This window comes from Embiotoca jacksoni, unplaced genomic scaffold, assembly GCF_022577435.1.
Source record: "Embiotoca jacksoni isolate LCO1_2020_lvr unplaced genomic scaffold, fEmbJac1.0.p SCAF_23, whole genome shotgun sequence".
Taxonomy (NCBI): domain Eukaryota; kingdom Metazoa; phylum Chordata; class Actinopteri; family Embiotocidae; genus Embiotoca; species Embiotoca jacksoni.
In genome coordinates this window covers 5,766,196-5,788,316 of record NW_027185374.1, presented here as the reverse complement: position 1 = coordinate 5,788,316, position 22,121 = coordinate 5,766,196, and the positions used below count along the sequence as shown (strand labels likewise).

At 42.2% G+C, this 22,121-nt stretch overlaps 1 protein-coding gene across 1 annotated transcript; it reads left to right on the top strand.

Annotated features, from left to right (window-relative positions):
• The first annotated feature begins 511 nt into the window (after positions 1–511).
• On the top strand, positions 512–20,046 carry tmem200a (transmembrane protein 200A). Its single transcript, XM_069158466.1, has 5 exons — positions 512–1,317; positions 13,037–13,174; positions 13,401–13,618; positions 13,708–13,871; positions 14,406–20,046. Exons 2-5 carry the CDS (start codon positions 13,044–13,046, stop codon positions 15,492–15,494), a joined length of 1,602 nt encoding a protein of 533 aa, XP_069014567.1. The 5' UTR covers positions 512–1,317; positions 13,037–13,043; the 3' UTR covers positions 15,495–20,046.
• The last annotated feature ends 2,075 nt before the right edge of the window (positions 20,047–22,121 follow it).

Below are 22,121 nucleotides of genomic sequence, written 5' to 3'. Positions count from 1 at the left end.
TGCCCAAATGTCTCTTACATTCGCTTCACCTCGCTCCAGCTGGTCTATTTTCATTGAATCACTCCCAGCATGTAAACACAGGAAATGACACGCATGCCAACATCTGCAACGTTTTTGCTGCCGTCTCTTTGTGTGTGTGTGTGTGTGTGTGTGTGGTTAAAAAAGCTGAATAGTTAAACACAAACACTGCTAACCTCTGGACATCTGATGTCTGTACATGACAAGGAATCACATGAGCCAAAATGAGTTGGACATGATGCTGCAGAAATGTTGCATTTCATCGGCTTCACAGTCTTCACAAACATTAACTTTACAAGCGAAACTTCTCCTTCTCTCAAAGCCAGTCTTTCCCTCGTCATCTGCGCCCTCCACATGCAAGAAAAGCATGGCAGAGTGCCTTGTTTCCCCCGCAAACACGTACACACTGGAAACACGCATGCATACACAGTAAGCTCGCATACAAATCAGTCACCCCCATCTCTCCCTCTATCTCTCTCTCTGCCTCTCTCTCCCTCTCTAACACACACAGACACACATCTCTGTAAAAGCCTCGCACATTCCCACATCGTAGAAGTGCTTTAGAGGAATTGGATGAAGCTGCCGCCTCTTTACGACTCAGAGGAATAAAAAAAACACACTTTACTCGCCGGTTTTCACCGCTCACCGATTTTCTTAAAAGACAACAGCTTGCAGCTTCTATTTCTGAAACAGGGCTTTTGGATTCTTTTCTCTGTTTTTGGTGTGAAATCAAGTTTTTGGACGCGAACATAAGGATATCGAGAGTTTTACGCATCACAGTGAGCCGACCAGGAGGGACATCACATCAGTTGTCTTTTTTTTTTGCAAGAAAACAAGGAATATTTCTGCGCTGGGGAATTACGACCTGAACGTTTACGACTTTAAACAGGCAGACTGTGGTGAAAGGATTTTCCTTCAGTCGTAATTAGCGTGTTTCACCGCCCTCATTGTCTTGAGCGCGCACTCTCTCCATATGGAGTAAAACGTGTTCCGTGCTGAACAAAGTCAACAAAATAGACACTTTGAAACCTTTAAGTTTCACTTTGGTCCAGACAAACTGTCAAAATGACAATTCCTGGTCTCCATTAAAGGGCTCGGATGTTAGTAAAGACTGCAGCTGTTTCCAAACCCTGCATGGATGGTGAACTGCCTCCTGTCATCTTCATTTTCTCCAGCATGGCATTTCCCTGGAAGTAGCCTTCAAAGTGGAAGATGGCTTTTTACTTCCCCCCAGGTTACAGCCTAATCCCTCTGCATGCCTAATGGAACACTAGCAGTGAAAACTCGGCTTTTGTAAAGGTAAGGACAGAGCTGTGTTTGACCTCTCCAACCAGCGATTAAACAATTCAAGCTGACATCTCCACAGTCTTTTATCTTTTTATTTACATCCATATTTAATTACATTTTGTTAAATATTTAAAGAAGGAGAAGTTTAACATCAGCCACAAGCCCTTGACTGATTACTGTGTTTGTCATCATCATCTCCTGTAATTTTAATGGACAGCTTCACTGTGTTTTATTTATTTATTGGTTTAACTTGGAAGGTATCTTATGATCTGTTCATAGTGCAAAGGCTGAGATGCCTGCCAATTCTTGCCAACCCCAAAGAGGGGGTGAAAGGTCACTTTTAAAGGGTCATTTTTCATGCGCCTTTAGTGGTAACCCTTCAAACTAAATGTAGAGCTCCCACCCAAAATTCCTCTGTCTCGTATTTGATGTTTCTTTTCCTGCAAAAAAGTTAAGTTAATACAACTCAGAAAATGTATGAAATTAGTCTCTCACAATCAAAAACCGCTGATTTATGATCATGCGAATGCTGAGCACAATATCTCTATTGGTTTCTTGAAGTCCATTAGCAGCGTATGTGTTGATAATGTTTTCACATCACACCTGAGTAACCATGATTGGCCTCAAGTTGTGACATCACAAAATCATCTCATTTGTACAAATCAGTTTTAGGTGGGCACAGAGAAACATGATGAAGATAAAAACAACCTTCCACAGTAAAAAGATAAATAAACACACACTTGTCTGTCTTTACACAGTGAAGGTCAAACATCCAAATGAAGGAACAATAAACATGAAGGGTTTAAGTAGAGGTTCACGACAGATGCTCCGCCACTGGTTTTATTGTGTTGTGTGAATGAAATGATGTTGAATTAAGAGTAACTCTCAGCTTGAGGGCTGTTTGAAGAACAAGGGTGATTCACTGAGCCAAATGGCTCATAATAAGATATCTTTAGCTGCCAAACACTTCATGGAGAACTTGATCCTTGTTTACTTGGAGAATCATTAGGAAGTTAGGTGGCATGTCGGCTAATCCTCCTTCACAGATATCATACTGTCTGGATAATCCTGTTTTAATATCCCTCTGGTAGGTCAGCAGTTCCTTCACTTTGTCACTCCAAAGACACACAAAGAGATGATCATAAGAGTCTCTCGAAGAGCAAAAAAAATCTATCATGTCAAATAGGAACTGTTAAGTTGAGGAAAACAAAACACTAATTATGGCTTTAATTATGGGGAGAGGGTCTCTACAATCTCTACATGGTTCCCACTAAAATCCTAGGGGTCCAGTTTGGACACCACTCAGATGGGGACACTTCGTGCCTCAGGATGAGTGTGGGTGCTGACTGACAATCAGGCGGAAGACAGAATGAGTCATTATACTGGAATCAACAGGGGGCTCAATCCAGTACACACACACACGCCTGCTCTGAGCATCCGATGATTCAATTCAAAACTTAATTGAATTGAGTACAGATTAATTTATTACAGGAGGCAATGACACGGATTCAGTGTGAAGAATGTGAGACACTTTAAAAACAACAACAGTATGTATCATCAAAATAACGAGGGAAATAAAACAAGCAAGGTGGTCAAGAGAGTGCAGGATTTGACACTCGAGTGCATGGATCAGAAAATGTGCTGCTGAAAGGTCAGCAAGAAAACACAGTGACATATTCTCCAGACAGATGACTCACCCCTGACGAGTATGTAGGAGTAAAGCATACAAACACATGCTCACTATCTTTGCTTGCTCTTTTTTCTTATACTTTATCTGCTCTCTGCTGAACTTTAAATAACATCATATAAAATGGACATAAAACACTTATTTAAACCAAAAACAAAATGGAAATGCTCAGCATTGTGAACTAAGTGTAAGGTTAAACCATTTTTTTCCAAAAGCTTCTGCACACAGTCCCTTCTGGCTGAATGGACCTCTGTGTACAGACTAATGTGACTCCAGCGTGCTCCATCAGGCTTGTTAGAGTAGGAAACTTACACATTTATAATTTCTTGGTGACCTGCCTCCCTGACCTGATACCCAACTTGTTATTACAACTGGGAAAAATGTATTTTTCTTAAATCTACATTATATCCAACTTATCACTTATGAAAAAACAGAGTATGTCTGCCCCATATCAGCAAAAGTCAGCTGTCACAATCTTTTATTTGAAAATAAGAAGGGAGTCACTCCTTCCCTTCACTCAATATTTCTACACTGCTCAAAAAAACACTTAAACAACACATCCTAGATCTCAATGAATGAAATATTGCAGTTGAAAATCTTTATTCATGACATAGTGGAATGTGTTGAGAACAAAATAACATAAGAATGATCAATGGACATCAAAATCATTATCCCATGGAGGTCTGGATTCAGAATCATACTCAAAATAAAAGTGGAAAAATCAGATCACAGGCTGATCCAACTTCTGTGGAAATTCCTCAAGACAAGTCCAAATGAGGCTCAGTAGTGTGTGTGGCCTCCACGTGCCTGTATGCACTCCCTACAACGCCTGGGCATGCTCCTGATGAGACCATGGATGTTCTCCTGAGGAATCTCCTCCCACACCTGGATCAAAGCATCAGTCAACTCCTGGACAGTCTGTGGTGCGACGTGGCGTCAGTGGACGGAACGAGACATGATGTCCCAGATGTGCTGGATTGGATTCAGGTCTGGGGAACGGGCAGGCCGGTCCACAGCATCAATGCTTTCATCATGCAGGAACTGCTGACACACTCCAGCCACATGAGGCCTAGCATTGTCATGCATCAGAAGGAACCCAGGGCCCACTGCACCAGCATATGGTCTTACAACGGGTCTGAGGATCTCATCCCGGTACCTAATGGCAGTCAGGGTACCTCTGGCTAGCACACGGAGGGCTGTGCGGCCCTCCAAAGAAATGCCTCCCCAGACCATCGCTGACCCACCGCCAAACCGGTCACGCTGGAAGATGTTGCAGGCAGCAGAACGTTCTCCACGGCGTCTCCAGACTCCGTCACGTCTGTCACATGTGCTCAGTGTGAACCTGCTCTCATCCGTGAAGAGCACAGGGCGCCGACGGCGAAGCTGCCAATCTTGGTGTTCTCTGGCAAATGCCAATTACCCTGCACGGTGTTGGGCTGTAAGCACAGGCCCCACTTGTGGACGTCGGGCCCTCATACCACCCTCATGGAGTCTGTTTCTGACAGTTTGAGCAGAAACATGCACATTAGTGGCCTGCTGGAGGTCATTTTGTAGGGCTCTGGCAGTGCTCCTCCTGTTCCTCCTTGCACAAAGGAGCAGATAGAGGTCCTGCTGCTGGGTTGTTGTCCTCCTACGGCCCCCTCCACGTCTCCTGGTGGACCGGCCTGTCTCCTGGTATCTCCTCTGTGCTCTTGACACTGTGCTGACAGACACAGCAAACCTTCTTGCCACAGTGTGCATTGATGTGCCATCCTGGATGAGCTGCACTACCTGAGCAACTTCTGTGGGTTGGAGACACCGCCTCATGCTACCTCTAGTGGTGAGGGCACTGGCAAAATGCAAAAGTGACCAAAAATCAGCCAGAAAGGACGAGGACAGAGAAATGGTCTGTGGCCACCACCTGCAGAATCATTCCTTTATAGGGGTTGTCTTGATAATTGCCTCATTTCCACCTGTTGTCTGTTCCATTTGCACAACAGCAGGTGAAATTGATTCACAATCAGTGTTGCTTCCTAACTGGACAGGTTGATTTCCCAGAAGTGTGATTGACTTGGAGTTACATTGTGTTGTTTAAGTGTTCCCTTTATTTTTTTGAGCAGTGTAGATTTAGCCAAAGAAAATGAAATAATGAAAATAATCTAAGCATCTACCACTGGTTAGACAGCTGTTAAAAAATATCCTAATTGGAAACCAACACACTGCTGGTTCCCACTAACACTGATTGTGTCCACAGATGTGGATCTGGTCAGGGTTCACGTCTTAGGTTAGTGGTTGGTGCCTGCATGCAGGCGTCTCTGGGTGGGACAGCATAAACTTCTCAGTGTGTTAGAGACTTAATGGCAGGTGAAAAGAAGCAGCTATAGTGACACCATGTGTATTGACAACTTACCTGTACTTTGAACTGGAGAGACACAGATATTATGCAGAACATAGGCGAGCTCTAGCAGATGTGGGCTTCTTCTCTGCAGCTGACTTCTGACCTTTCTGGAAAAGGAACAAGATAATTCCACCTCAGGAGTGATTGAAGTGAATTAGTGAAACAAGTGGCTGTAAGAAAAGGATCTGCTCCTGCTGCGGGCAACATTACGAGTAATCCACGTCATAGCTTTGTGTCATATGTCATCTCATCGGTTGTTTCCACCTTCTCTGTCACAAGCTGCTGAGTGAGGCAGAAAAATCCCCTGAAAGGATCACGCTAATACTGGTGTGCATGTTGAACTATATTAAAATTCTATAATACACTGCACTGCACTGGACTATACTGTACTGTACAATGCAATAATATATGACTGTAGCTATATATTACCATAGACTATACTGTACTATGATAAACAATATCATCCTATTCTATACTATACTGTAAAGCACTAAGCTATATATTATGTTATTCTGTACTACTACACTAAACTGAGCTGGAAAGTACTATATTGTACAATTCTATACAATATAATATGGTATGCTCTACTATACTTCAATATACTACATTATAATATATTATAATATATTATACTGTATTGCGCTGTACTGTACCAAACTTAATCTATACGCTACACTATGAGCCAAAACATTATGACCACTCAGACGTTGATAATGTTTATTATCTCGTACCAACAGTGTGTGTCCAAGTCTGAGATACATTAGATGAAAAGTGAAGAGTTAGTTGTCATTGTCAGTGTGTTGGGATCATGAAAATAGTGCAGGTGTAAATTCCCGAGCGACTTAGACAAGAACCACATTTTTATGTCCAGCCATCTCCCAAAAAGGCAGAACTTGTGGGGTACTTCTGGTGAGCATTTGTAAGAGCCTACTGACAGTGGTCTGAGGAGGGCTACAAGCTATAAGACCTAAAGGATCTGCTGCTCATGTCTTGGTCCCTGATACCACAGAGCACCTGCAGACGTCTTGTAGAGCTTGTGCCTCAGTGGATCAGAACTGTTCTATGGCATGTGAAGGACTAACAGCATATTAAGCTGGGATGAGCGTAATTATTCAGTTTAATAGTGTTTAATATTCTACTATGTAATGTACTGTTCTACACTGTATTACAGTATACTGGACTATATTGTACTACACTATATTACAGTATATTGTACAGAATATCAAACTAGAGTATACTGTACAGTATGGTACGGTACAGTACTGTATTAACCTTTATACACCCTACTATACAATTGTACTGTACGATACTGTTGTATATTAACTTACTATTCTATACTATACTATGAGGGGAGATCAAAAAGTTTCAGAAACTGTTCCTGTTGCATTGAGCTAATTGAGCTCAGCACTGTGACGTGCACAGAGCAGAGGGAAGCTGTAACATTCATAAGTACGTATTCCAAGTGTGATCACTTGATCAACATCAGCACCTGAGTTACACACATTTTTGTGGCCACTGGCATGTGTGTATTTGAGATTTGAACATGGACCTAAATCTTGACCAAAGGGCTCACATAAAAGTTTAAGTCAGTCTCGGGAACTCGGCAACAGAGACCTTTGAAATGCTTCAGAAGGCTTCAGCAATGAACCAATTAATCATATTTCAAGAGAGGCAGGACATCACTGTTTAAGACTGAAAAAGGGGCATCAGGTCAGGAGCACAACTGGGTGAGAGTTTCTTTTTTTTTTTTTTTTTTTTTACCCCCGCAGGGTTGTGCACCGTGAATTCATCCCACATGATCAATCTGTAAACCCTGAGTTCTACTGTGACGTTTTGAGGCGTCGGAGGGAAAAGATTCGGTGCAAACAACCTGAACTGTGACTGAATTGCACTTAGGTTCTTCAAGTGACACCCTCCCACCACCCCTACGCATCAGATTTGGCCCCATTTCTGCCCTCCAAAATTTGATGTGTGCCCTTTCCTTCAAGTCTATGGTGAAACCGCAAATGTGCATGTAAACAGTGGTCATAAAATATGTGCTGATGAGACAAGACAAGAGACAAAACATGAAATACTCACTCACAAAGGTTAAATCGTCCCCCTGGTCTGTGCATGTCATGGTGTTGTGATCCATTTGTGTGCAACAGGAACAGTCTCTAGCAGAACATTTGAATTGCCCTTGTGTGGTGTACTATACTGAAATACACCCTATGATACTCTACTGTAATGAATTAGATCTAACGTCAGATGTTAGATAAGCAGAGTTGTGTCAGCTGCCCTGACTTAAATATCAAATATTACACTAAATTAATTCTTATCAAATTAAATTACGGCGATGAACATGCTCTTTTCTACCAGCACGAATTGTAATATGGACCCAACCTGCACTTTGAAATGAAGTGCTTAGGTTTAACCTGTTTAATAAACTTCACAGCATCTTCATTTCATTATTTAGTGTTAAAATCAGTGTGTCAAAAACAGCTTGTACAAATATCAGATATTGTTCCCTGCATTTTAGCTCCTGACTCATCCAAGGTAATTTCCATCCTGCCACGAAAGACAGCAGAAAATAAACCGTCTTTTAATATTCTGAACACTGGCCAAAAATTCGAATTTAGACATATTACTCACAGAAGAAAAACAAAACCGGAGGGACAGAAATAGTATTTGTTGTTTTGAGTGTATTCTTGTTTGCATGTTTCCATGTTGGAGTGCCTGCTCCATGACCTTTAACTTCAGCAGCAGGAGGAGGAGGGAGGGGCGGGAGGAGGGGGTGTCTGTCTCTCCCATTTAAATCCAGTTCAGGTAAAAAGGTGACATTGATAACGTGTTTTTGTCGGCCTCGGTTAACCTCATCAGAGTAGTTTGTGACGGAAACAAAAACAAATGGTCCACAGTAACTACAGTATAACAGGAGCCAATTTTTCTCTCCTTAGCAAGCTCCATTTTTATCTTCCTGCTCATTGTACTCTCATTACATCTCCCCTTGCTTATTTCCTCCTTACTACATCTGCGTTCATATTAGATGCCTTTCTCCGTGATGTGTTAGCATACAGTTCACTGAGGTGAGTCATTTGAGGCAGTTTTCTGAGCAGGCTTTTACACTTAAAAAAACACTGTAGTATTCTTTACCCTCTGATTATCTGCTCCTGATCTCACACCTTTACTCTCACTTCTACCTTTTTATTCTCTCTAGCTATCCCACCTTCCCTGTTCTCTTTTTTCTTCCACACTATCCATCATTTTCTCTTTAATGTGTGGAGTTGGAAACTGCAGAGCTGTAAAGCTTTGGCACAAGTCCCATAAACAAGATGTAATTAACCCTCTGAACGAAGGTGCAAAAACAAGAAAAACAACAAAGAACAAAAGCAGACCTACATCACTGGTGTCTCATTTTTTACCATCTCCTCCTCTCGTGTCACCCCACTTGCCAATTCCCCGCTTTTTCTCCCCCACCCCCACACTCCCCTAATTTTACTCCAGCATCCTTTGCAGTCTCTTTCTTTCCTCCCCCTCTCAATCACACCTCTTTGAAACTGATTGGGAGAAGGAAATCCTTCCAAACCACATGCTGTGTGAATTTAGACGACGTAAACTGTTACACGGGGAATGTCCTTTTGTTGATAGGACACAGTGTAGATGATATACCTGTCGTTCCTGTGCACACAGCTGGTGGTTGCTATAGAAACGTGTCACCTAGCAGCAGCACATGAAGTTGCTATAGGGACAATACATCTCGTGATGCCTCCTATATATTAGGTAACATGCTGCTATCGTGCTACACGGGGCATCTCCTTGTTTAAAAACACAGCACACTGATTTAGTGGAAACATTTAAGATGTCAAGTGTTTAAATAACTCCACTAACAGTCTGCTCCTTGAAATGGTATATTCAATTTGCTGTAATGGTTTTCTTGGCTTGCTGCGAGGATGCACGGGAAAACAGCACGAATGAATTTAGTCACTCCTAAGGTGATCACACAAGAGCTAATTCATTATTCATTCAACAGTAATTTAAAAAGTGCTCATTAAGGAAGAAAAATGGAAAACAGAGCTTTGGCTTTCGCATTATTTATACGTTTTATCTGATAGGAGGTGGAACATGACTTAATTTCATCCACAAAAAATTTAAGCAGGAAACAAATGTCTTGTTTCAAAGGCAATTTCCATGTTTATCAGACAAAAAAAGAGGCTTATATACAGCATGGCCAACAGGAATAGATGATCTGACTGTTACGCGTTGAGCTGATGATTAACTTGTCATTTCCTGTGGTCACCGCACGCTCTTCGCAGCACAAAGCCTTGTTGTGTCAGAGCCTGAGTGGTTTCACATTAGGCTGCTGCTGCGTCTGTTACGTTTCCGTTTCCCCGCTTCACGTCTTTCTCACTCCAGCCTTGTTAAAAAACTACAGATGCACTTGGCTTGTTTTCTTTCTCTGTCTTTTTTCATAACTAGCGGGAAAAGCATTTCACTCTCCTCTTGTTCTATTGTCAGGCCTTTCCATCCTCCTTCCGTCACTCATCAACCCCACTTTGTCTCTAAACAGCTTTTCCTGGTGTTTTTTTTTTTTTTCAGTGTTCAGCTTTTTGTACATGCTTTCCGCATTCAGTCATGACTCAGTGTTGCACCTTTGGTAGATGCACTGGTGTAAATAAGTGCTTCTATATTCACTCACTGCCATGTTCTCACCCCCTTCATCTTCCCTTCCTGCATTCCTGTTGTCGTCTATCCTCTCTGTATTTGCTTTTTATCCCTGCATCTGTTCCTCTATCCTTCTCCTAAACCTCCATCCATCTCTTTCTCCTGTTTCAATAGACGGAGGAAATCTCTCCCATCACTCTTGAAACACTGTGTGGGTTCCTGTTTGATGCACACTTAGGAGCGAAGGGAGAAAATCAAGTAGAAGGAGAAACAGAGTGAGAGAGAGCACAGAAAACCTGAGAAAAGTGGCTGGTTGTGTTCGTCCTTGTGTGATTCACCATCTGTGGTGAAGCACTTTCCTACAGCAGTATTACCGATAAGATGATTGACATGAAAAATACATTAAAATGTGAGAAGGAGGAAAAAGGGTGGGAGGAGAGAACGTCTGGTCTAGTGTGTGATTCACAGTTACTTCGCATGCTAAAAGCTTTGTCTGATTATGAATCCTAAATCGGACTTTGTTGCGTCGAGATAAAGAGAAGAAAAGAAGGGAAAAAAGAGAGAAACAGGAAATTGACCAAATAAGATGAAATTAAAATTAGAGACAGATTAAAAATAGATCCAAGAGGAGGGACGGTGGGAGGGAGAAGGATGAGACAAACAAAGAGAAATAAGATGAGAAAGTGAGCTGGGGTGGAGAAAAAGGAAGTAAGGGAAAAAAAAGATTATACAGGGTCACAACCAGAATGCATTAGCACACAGATGGAGGGTGAGAGTGGGAGAGAGAGGGAGAGATTTACAGATAGCACAGTCTTGGAGGAAGAAAGAACGGTAAGAGGGAGAAGCAGAAGCAAAAAGGAAGAGATAAATTTGGACAGACGAAGGTCATGGAAGTATTTTATTCCCAAATAACGTACTACCTCTTTTCTACTTATTGCTCTACCTTTGATCAAGAAGTTTAGTCTGGAATCCTTTCCAGATGACCTTCCTCGTGTACCGGAAAATCATGTTCATTGTTAATAACATTTTCAAATGTTCTATTGCAGCTCTTTATGGTCATTAAGGGAGGCAAAGCATGCTTAGGGACAGACAACCAGTTCTCATCCCAGGGCGTCAAATACTGCTATTTTGCAATGGCCAGCTAGCATCTCAAAGAGACACAAGGTGCCTCAGGTTAATGTACCAAAAACCACGTGGTTTAAAGAAAGATCATGGTTTGGGTGAAAGACTACACGTTCACAATTTGGTTTGGTAGGTTAGGCAGCAAAACTACTTGGTCAGGTTTAGGAAAAGATTTTGCATGATTTTACAAAAGTAACATAAAGTGCATCTTGTAAGTTACTTTACATATGTTTCGAAAGTTATATGCATCACGTTACTTAAGTAACTTATAATAATGAAAGAACTCGACGTTGATTTTGCTTTCACATGGACTCAAACACCAACCTCCCAGGAAAAACTCCTGTTTGTTCCATCCAACCATCTCCAACCTCAACCAAGGACTTTGTCATTTTTTTCTACTCCATCTCATGACCTCCTTCTTCATCATGAGTGGTCACGGTCCTGATGCCAAAGGGCACCTCATGTGTATCACACAGATGCCAACGGCTTTGACAAAATTGCAGTATTTGATTCCCTGGAAATGAAAACAGGCCGGGACAACCTCAGTGTGTTTGCCTTAATGCGAGAGAGAACAAGGGAATAATGTAAAACAACAACCAATAAAATTCCTGGTGAACCCAAACTTCCTCAAAGTTGTCTTTCAATAATACTACAACTTTGCACTGCTGTTCAATGGTTCGTGTTTCTACAGCAGCTGACCCTCAACAGTGGGGATCACTCGGGTTTTAGTTTTGTGAGACGTTTTATATTTTCATTCAAAACGATGTGAAATATGGAATACTTCAAATTTCCATTCAAATTACGCACATAGGTTATACAGCATCAAATGTAGTCCATTTAATCCTCTTAGTGCTAAACAGTACAATGCTAATGTTAATGTGAGCCCAGATTAACAAGCATTTAAACGCAAATGAAGGTCCTCGAAAATAAGCCCGTGTTTGTTTTAAGCCCTCTTCCTTTAATAACTATTAATAGACATCTGAGCAGCTGGTGAGCGGAGAGACTATGATTCATTGGAATATTACGACAGAATTACAGCTCTGTATTTCCAATTTTATAAGAGCGCAAACAACGTAAATAGTGACAGAAGTAGCCATGATAAAAATGCAAATGTTATAAAAACAGGATGCGAGTCAAAATAAATTAACTACCCACGACTAGAATTCACCAGCTGTTTCTGTCTCTATCTCTGTGATCATCCCGTTTCCTTGATATCCTTTAAAGCGTGTCATACACGCAGGAACGACGGAGTAAATAAACACCCCACAGAAGTGACTGTACACACAATATGTACACACAGACACACACACTCCTACTGATGTTGTCCTAGAGGCTGACAGCAAAACATAAACACAGGAGATGATTGTACTGGGTGTGTACCATTTTGTCTACATCTGTATCACTGCTAGACTGTAAACGGCATTTCTAAAATTTGTACAAATGCTCACACACTTTCAGCATGACACACTTTCACTGTAAAAAAAACAACAACAACTGTCACCTGCAGCTTTGCTAAAGTCCCAGCTGTACTTGAGGAGACACGTCAGCTTTAAATTAGACAAACCGAGCTGTGATCCCTGGAATTGGTTCAATCTGCATCATTATGGGACATGCTGTACCCTGAATATTTAATGTCTTACACCTCATACATTTAGAGTATCTAGGAGACTGTGTTGCTTCTGAAATACATATGTGCATTGCTAAGCATCTGTTTTAATATAGTTGTTATAATATTTTTTTTCTAATGTGAATATGTGAATCAGTGTGAAATGTGTGTATTTTATTTAGTAGCATGTTTCTCTGAGTACAAAGGACCAACAAAATCTGATAGGAGTCAGCTCTACGTCAGTGCTCAGATGCTGGATAAACAGTAAAACCCATTAACTCCTAATGTGTGTGTGCAGGTAAAGCATGACTGCAGCAGCAGGTGTGTTAACAGGCTTGGCCAAGCTAAAGCGTCAAGACTCCAGCCGCTCTCAGCATCGGCCCGGACCACCTACATCGCCAGGCCTGGGAAACCTCGCCCCTGAGGCTGCCCCCAGGTCAGTATCATCTGAGCCATTAAATCAACTACGTAGGCAACAGGGAACTATGATTGATCATTATGTTTTTTCACGAGCAGGGCTGCTTTTAATGTTGTAAAAGCCATTATGAATTTGGAAATGTTTTTGTCATCTCTGAATATTTTTGTATGGTACAAGCTGGTCAAGCGTCATAGTGCGTCATTTAAAGCCTCCAATGTGTTTTCTTTCGGTGTTTTTCATTCAGAAAGCGGAAGCGGCGCACCGATGTTGTTGTGGTGCGTGGCAGGCTCCGCCTCTACTCGGCCTCTGGGTTTTTCCTCCTCCTGGGACTGGTCATTTTGGCGATGGGGATCGGCATGGCGACACTGGGTTATTGGCCTCACAGTAAAACCATGCATACCGGAGGAGGAAATGAAGTGAAGACAGAGGAGGACACGATCAACACAAGCCGTAAAGTGCAGGGTAAGGACGAAACAGAGTGATTACAAATGCACTGTTAAAAGCTGCTCTTTACTCCTCTGACCCATCCTCTCCTTGTTTTGTGACTGTAGGTACGCCGTCCAAGCAGACTGAGAGTGCTCTGATGCGATTCCTGGAACAGCATCTTCACTCTGAGAGGATGAAGATGTTCGGGCCCTTCACCATGGGCATTGGGATTTTTATCTTCATCTGTGCTAATGCCATACTTCATGAAAACAGAGACAGAGAAACCAAGGTAAGGTTTAAACCATCAGATCCACAAACAGACACACAAATACAACCTGGAGCCAGATGTTTGGCTAGACAAGCCAATATATTGTATGGGTCTTTTAACAATAGCTTCTGTATGATCTGGTTCTAGATAAGGTAAAAGTCGGTACAATATGTAAATTATATTCCTTCCCTGTCCTGTATTCTCATTTCTGTTCCTCCTCCACTCACTACAAAATAAGTGCCATGTACACTGTAGCGATCCATATTTATCGTCTCCACATAACTAACATGCAGATCAGATCTCTCTCAACCTCCATCCACCTTTATCTCTGCAGTTTTCCGCTGATCACATTTCCTCTACTCTTATGCCCTCCTGCTCCCTTCATGATTCGATTAAACTCCACCTCCCCCCTTTCCCCCTTTCTGGTAATCTATGTGGGAACCATGTACTCCAATGTTGTAATTAAATGCTAAAAATAGGCAAATATTTATATAAATATACTTCAGGTAATTCAAAGATGAACGCTACTACTAAAACAATTCTCTTCCGCACCAGATAATCCACATGAGAGACATGTACTCCACCGTCATCGACATCCATCGTCTCAGGCAGAAAGAACAAAAACAACGCCATCACCGCAACAGCACCTGTGCAAGAGAGGCCGGAGATCTTCGAGGCTTCGGAGCGAGCAACTCCCTGCTAGCATTCTCCTCTCGGGCTGGAGGAGTAGCTGGGTCTGCAGAAGAGGAGGAGGTCCTGTTAGGGGATGACGAGTTTCAAAGACACAGAGAGCAGGCTAAATTGGATTGTAGCTTTGCAGGGCTGCTGGCGCCGCTCTATAAGGATCGTCCATTTTGTGGCCCCGGGCTCGGGTTGGCTCACTCAGATTCGATGCACCACCAGTGGTCAGTGGAGGGAGATGGGGAGAACGGGGGACACCATGCACGCTCGATCGTCTCCTCCTCCATATCTGCGTTCACTCTCCCCGTTATAAAACTCAACAACTGTGTAATTGACGAACCGGAGATGGAGGCGATCACTGAAGAGGACCGAGGAGGAGAGAGAAGAGATGGAGAGCGGTCACAGCCTCTGAGCTCCATAGAGTCGCTAGTGGTTCCTGTAGCATCTGTTGCCAAGGCCACCAAACCGCCAGTCTTACACCGGAGTAACTCGGCCTACTCTTCCTCCCGCTGCTCCTCCTTCTCCTCCTCCTCCCTCTCTCCAGCTCCCTCCTCTACCTCAGGCTGCTGGCTTTCCCCAGGAGCAGCAAAGAGTGACTTTGGCTCCAACTCCTCCCTGCACATGCTGAACAGTCACTCGAAATCTCTGGACCTGGAGCGCGGGCCGAGCATGCTCAGCGTGCACCCCGAGCAGAGGAAGCACCCCAGCTGGCCCCGACTCGACCGTAGCAACAGCAGCCGCAGTAGCAGCGGCAATCGGGGCAGCACCAAAGGCTACATGCGGCTGGAGGACAGGGAGGAGCAAGGGGAGCGGCTCCTGGACGTGTCTGCAATGGTGAGGCGCGACTACAGTAAGCGCGAGAAGCTGGTAATGATATCCAGGTCGCACAATAATCTGAGCTTTGAGCATGACGAGTTTAACAGCAGCACACTGAAGAGAGGCAGCTCTGAGACTCGATTCTGAAGGCACCTAACTCAGTGTTGATGACGGTTCTGTCCTGCTCTGTAAATCGCTCTCCACACTGTAGGCGTGTACAGTTTGTCCCGGAGGAAACTGACGAGTTTAACAGCTACTGTGGGTTGTGGGAAACTCACGTGGTTTCAAAGACTCTTATTTAGCAGCAGCTTGGAGAGTAGTGAGTAATGAACCAGCGTGCACAGTAAAGTGTCAGCCAGACACTAGCACGCATACTGTTCCAGGTCAAAGGTGCTGACCTATGACGTCTTCGGAGGAGCGCAAGTGAAAGGAGAAGTTCCCTCCAGGGATCAATCAGATTACATAATCAGTCTACTGTATACAAAAGTAGTTTTAATTAACAGGATGTGAACATCTGAGATGTGGTTTTAGGATCAATAACTGCAACAACAGGTTTTGAAACGTGCTTTTCTTAAAGTGTTCCTTGGTTTCATTCCAGTAGCTGCAGGTGAAATCAAAGACATGCTGGAAGCTCTTTGAGCAAATTTCTTTTGACAGAATAGACAATAATAAAAGTAATGATAATAATATATTTACTTGTATAGCACCTTTGAAACATAGTTACAAAGTGCTTAAAATGGTTGTAAAGAAGACACACTGATAATGAGCAACCGGCAGAAAAGAATATGAAAACTAAACTGATTCAGAATAAGCTTGTAGCATAAAGCCTGGTGTGAACTTAATATGTAAAAATACATCATGGCATACTGCTGCGATGAGGCAACGGATATCGATATTTGGGGCAAACAATTTATTTTAACGGTGGGTACTGTATGTGTGTGACTGTCTGATCAGACAGTCTCAGCTGATGAGATAGATAAACACACAAAGCAGTCAGACAAAGCTGGTAAATGTCAGTCCAGAACAGTAGAGACATAAGAGTCAAATCAAGATGATGGTCTGCCAAATACAATAAAGAAGCCCACGTTGCCCAACAGTCACAGTGCTATGACTCATTCCTGAGAACCATAAAGAACTTTAAGCTGCAAATAACCAATGGGTGAACGACTTCCAGTGTCTGCCTACTAACACAAGGCCCCAACTGTAAACTAGAAACAACTCTGGTGCTGCTGCTTGCGCTTTTTTCCTTAATAGATTAAACCATAATTAGACTTCACTCAGGATGTGCAATCTGTCATTCATACGGTTATCATTAATGTGTCATTAACCTCTATTTTTGACCAATCGATTATTTTTTCTTCAATTGATTAATTAAGTATTGACTCTATGAAATGCCACATTAACCAGAATCATACATTATATCTGACCGACAATAAAAATTGATGACCAAAAAAGTCACACAATTTACAAAACAAAAACCCCTCTAACCAGAAAATTCAACAATAAGTTTATGTTCTGCAGACTTCAGTATAAAACAGGGAGTGATACTACACTTGAGCCCACAATAAATCAGTTACATGGTTTGTGAGCTATATTAAAATCCCTTCATTCTTAACACTTTTATATATGTTGTTAGCAACATCTCGGTTACTTTTGATGCGACACGTGAAGAGTAACACACTTTATTATTTTGAGATCGACGATGATGTGTATGTGTCTCCACTCAACACCATGAGTGTGTTGAGCAAGAACCCCTTTTAAGGGTGCAGGAATCTTGCCAGAGAGCTGAACTGGTTCCCAGCAGTCTGTGGGTCACTGTCCAATTTTATCCTCTTTCAAAATAAACTGTATTTTCACTGAAACATGTTTTGTCCTAATGACTGCATTTAAACTAGCGCCACATTCACAATTCAAGAGCTCTTCTGGTGCCTTTCTCATGGGGTTGTAGGAGGCGCGCACACCCGCGCTAACACACACACACCCGCACATACTCACACACACACACACACACACACACACACACGCACACACGCACATACTCTCTCTCACACACACACACACACACACACACACACACACACACACACACACACACACACACACACACACACACACACACACACACACACACACACAATCACACACCATCTGACCCCCTCAACTTCAAAATACATTACTTATTCCCTCTCTCCTCCTCTCTCCATCTACTGCATATAAAATAATAAACAAAGGTCTGCATGAGTCATCACCAATTATCATATGCTCAGCAGCTCTGTGAAACGACACGCGCGCGCGCGCACACACACACACACACACACACACACACACACACACACACACACTTACAATGCAACTGAAAAGCAGAAGGCTGATGATACTCTATGTCTGTGTTGGGAACAGATGATAATCCTAACCCTTTCTGAAGGCAGGAAACATATTCAGGCAGCAGAGATGGATGAAGTCGCATCCTGTTAACATTAAGCAAGTAAACTAAAATTACATCATTCTGTTGAGACCTTCCCTCACCTCCCTCTGCTGATCCAGTGGCGGTTTTAGTCTGAATATGAAATCAAAGGGTCCTTTCTTTTAAAACAATAGTTTTGCCTTCATCAGTGGACTCAGTGTGGTAATGTTAATCACATAATGTTGGAGCATCTTGTTGCCGGGAAACACGAAGATCCAACACTGACCTTCTGGTCCACTCACTGTCATAACAACTGGACAAACATCACTCCAGTGGCTTCACAGTTCCAATTAAAAACAAGCGTTTTTATGTCTGTAAGGTGAATCAAAGTCAAACGAGGTGAAATGCACATGGGAAACACAGTTTGGATGTTAAGAGCATCACCTTGCTTGCCCTGTGAAGACAGATGGCAGACTGATATGAGCAACTGAATAAAATATTTCGCTATGGCCACAGAATGAAATCCAGACAATCTAAGTGCCTTTTCTTGGTTAATCCGTAGTGCTTTGACAGGCGGTGTGGCCAAGTCCCAATTTCCTCTCTCTGTGGGTCACTGTGATCAACCAGAGCAGGACACATGCATATACTCCATCTGTCTACAGCATCTGGGCGTTTTGTTCTGTCCCGAGCCGACGTGTTACGAAGCGACAGCTCGTGCCTCCTCACCTCCTCAGCTGTGACACATATATCGGCTTAGGAGCTGTGAGTCAGGTTTGAATGGAGCCAGTCGTTTTGAATACTTCAAATGAATTTACGGTATGTGGATGACATTACTACAACATCTTCATCAGTTGATGGAATGTAACATTCACGTACTGAAGTTTATGACTGATGATATTAACTTCTTATTGTCATTGATGAATAATACAAATAACAAAGCCTTGGAAAAATTGTCCTTTTGACCAGATGATGGGGCTACATGAAAAGTCGGGGAAAAGCCACTTTTTACACAAGTTATTACAATTTAGGGGGATGTAAAAATGTGTCACAAATTTCATGACAATCAATATGATTGTTGTTGAGACATTTCACTCAAAACTGCAAATGTGACTCTCAAGGTATCAGTAAGGGGACAGTTCTGAGTAAAGTCATTGGGTACATCTGGAGACCATGAATGTATGTATCAACTGTGTGCCGATCTGTTAAGCTGATGTTGAACTATTCCAGTCTAGACAAAAATGATGGACTGAAAGACCAATCGACTGACTGACGATCATCTACGCCGCTCGTGTGGCTTTAGATTAAACTTTATATTTGTGTGCACAGCTCCATGCTGTTCAAAAAGTATGTCTTCGGTAGGAATAAATGAGCTTGTATATGGTATGGAAGTGATAAAGTATAACACATTGTTAGTATTTCATAGGATTTGTTGGCAATATGAAAAATATAGCACAGCCTAATTTGCAAACCAAGTCAAATTCAACCGCTACTTGTGTCATGAAAGCTTTTACATTTCTGTTCTGTTCCATGAAGAAAGTTACAGAGTGAGACTTTGTTTCCCAGAGCAACATGAGTGTTCGGAATAAACAATAAAAACAGAGTAGTGAAAACCACTGAGGCTCCACAGACAAATAAAAGAGCTACAGCTACAGAAACTCAGTCTTTACAAATGTCTCTGTAAAAATCTGTCAGTCTGGACTCTGAGCAGAGAGGACACAGTTAAAAAAGGACAGACCAGAAAGCAGAATAATCTAAAAGCATTGTTTTGTGTTGAAGTTATTTCAACATTGGAATTGAATGCCAGCATACAACTGAAATGAGCACATTATTGTCACTTGTATGTGCAAATGCATGCAGGTCCATCACCAGCTTCATCACTTCAACATCACTTCATTTCATTTCTCTCCCACTGAAACGGGGGTTTCATTTTATTTTTCTTTATTTTGTGCATGTGTGTTTGTAGTTGATGAAAAACAGGAAAAAAAAAAAAGTGTGTTCTGTGTATCCCGCCCTTGTGTTTTTGCCAGTAACAACAGCAGTGATGTGGGCAGTTTACTGACATAATCAGCTAATAAACAGACTAATTACAAGACACATCTGGAGGGTAAATTGAATGGTTTGTAGATTAGCTGAGTAGACTGTAGAATGGCTGCCAGAAGGGCGAACTGCATTAGCACAGCTGTCACAGTTAACAGCGAAGCATCGTGGTTTGGGATGAGCTATGCTGAATTAGTAATGGAAGTGAGTCATCCAGCCAGAAACCTACTGGTTTCCAGAGTTGTAGATTTGCAACTGTTTATATGGTTTTTTTGATACAGGATTTCTTTTTTTCTTTTTTTATTTTTTCTTTATCAAACCGTCTTACTTATTATATTCCAAAATGTTCAGACAGAATTTCAATTTGTAAATTTGTCTTCATCACTTTCAGACTCAGCTGATGCCAACAGATTTTCTGTATTTTGATAATTACTACAACTAAATGTATTGGCAATCCCTGGCACCAAATATGGCCACCAGTTAAATGCCTGTCATGGTGGTTCGAAGAACCTCCTTGCAATCTTTATGTCATTATGTCATGTTGCTGACCCTTCTCCCAGTTGCTCCTTGTACCTTTGTGCCAAATCCTGCGTAATTAAGCAGGAAACTGATCTCCCCTGTGGTGTGTGTCACTGAAAGAGCCCCGTGACCGTAGTTCCAGTGTGCAAGTGTGTGTTCATGCGTCAATGTGTGCATTTGTACACTTGCCATGAGGCAGCAGTGGGGGTGCCAGCCTCGTTGCCATAGCAGCCCATGATGTGCTGTGGACCCCTGCCTGAGGAGTAAACTCACTCACACACACAAACTGAGCTTTTAAAAATGATAACAGGCCCTAACAGCCAGCCATTAAATGAAGCCCAAAAAAAAATATCAAAAATCAAAACAATTAAAGCGAGCTGTAATCACGGGGTTAATCTAATCACCTCCTGCACCGTTGCACAGTGATACCAGACAGATCAGTAAGGTTTATCTGATGCACTTGACCTGGATGTGTCCAGGCACTGCTGACAGAGAGTACAGCCATGTGGTATAAATATATTAAAGAAATGCATTCTGGTCTAAATATAACCAGAGAGATGCCCCCCTTCTTCCCATACCTGCTCCACTGCCGCTCTGGTATGCCAAAAATCTCCAGAGGAGTTTGCTCTGGGAAGCTGTACAAGAAATGCCGGATACAGTGCAGGCGACAGTAATAATGTAAGATGTACTGTAGGCTTGGAGACTTCCTCCACTGCACGTCAGCGGTGTGACCGCGGGAGCAGAAGTGATCAACATGTACTTAGTGATACCGACATTATGCAAATGAGCCTGTCCAACAAATCCTAGCTTTCAAGTACGAAAACGAGCTTTGACATTCTCGACTTCATCTTCAAAGCTTTTAGTGTCTAATCTTAGAAAGAATTCATTCCATCAAGTTTGTTTTATGTGCCGTTCTGAAGCAACTTTTTGGACAGATTTGCATGCTTTGTGGTGGAGGCTGTTAATATACAGACAGCCCATAAACACACGGCCACTTTATGCAACCTCAGCCAATCAGATAGTAAGCCAAAAGCCAGCTATAAAAAAAAGCATAAACATAAATAAAAGGAAATAAAATTCGAAAAGTATTGAAATCTGATTCAGAGATGCATCAAATCCAGATGTTGAAAAGGTGCAAAAGAATCCATTTCCCAATGACACAAATTATCTTTTCTCTTAAGCGCAACTAAGTAAATGAGCAGTCGGCGGAAGTAGCCTCTGGCACAGTAAGTGTGCTGTGATAACTTAAGTGACACTGAAGGCAAACTAAAATAAAACATCGTTCTGTCTAAGGTAAAATGACAGGAATAAAATGGCTCCAGAAATCTTGAATTGAAAAGTAATTTGCTGTCGTAGTATCAATAAGATCCATGTTAAAATGAGTTAGATGGGTCAGTGATGAGAGGACGAGTAAAATGTTTGTCGCGTAGGCTTTGTTCAGACTGCAGGCAAACCTGATTAATCAAATCTTTAAGACAGACTCTCAACACTATTATTTGCAAGTGAGCGAATCAGATTTGGTGCATGACCTGCTGTGGTAACGATGTACTCGGAAGCTTAAAAAGTGCAGGTCCAAGGACGTTTGCCTCCTCAGTGTCAGTTCGCAGACAACACTGCCAAAATACTGCAAAATACGACCAGATGCAACAGGACATCCTGCTATTTTTTGGCAAAGTACGTATAAACTACATTACGTATTGGGACAATACTAAATCTTTTTCTGGCAAACTATGGTAATATGGATATTGGAACGCACAGTATGTGTCCGGACTGAGACATTGTCAGAAATCCCATTGGAATCACATTACAAACCA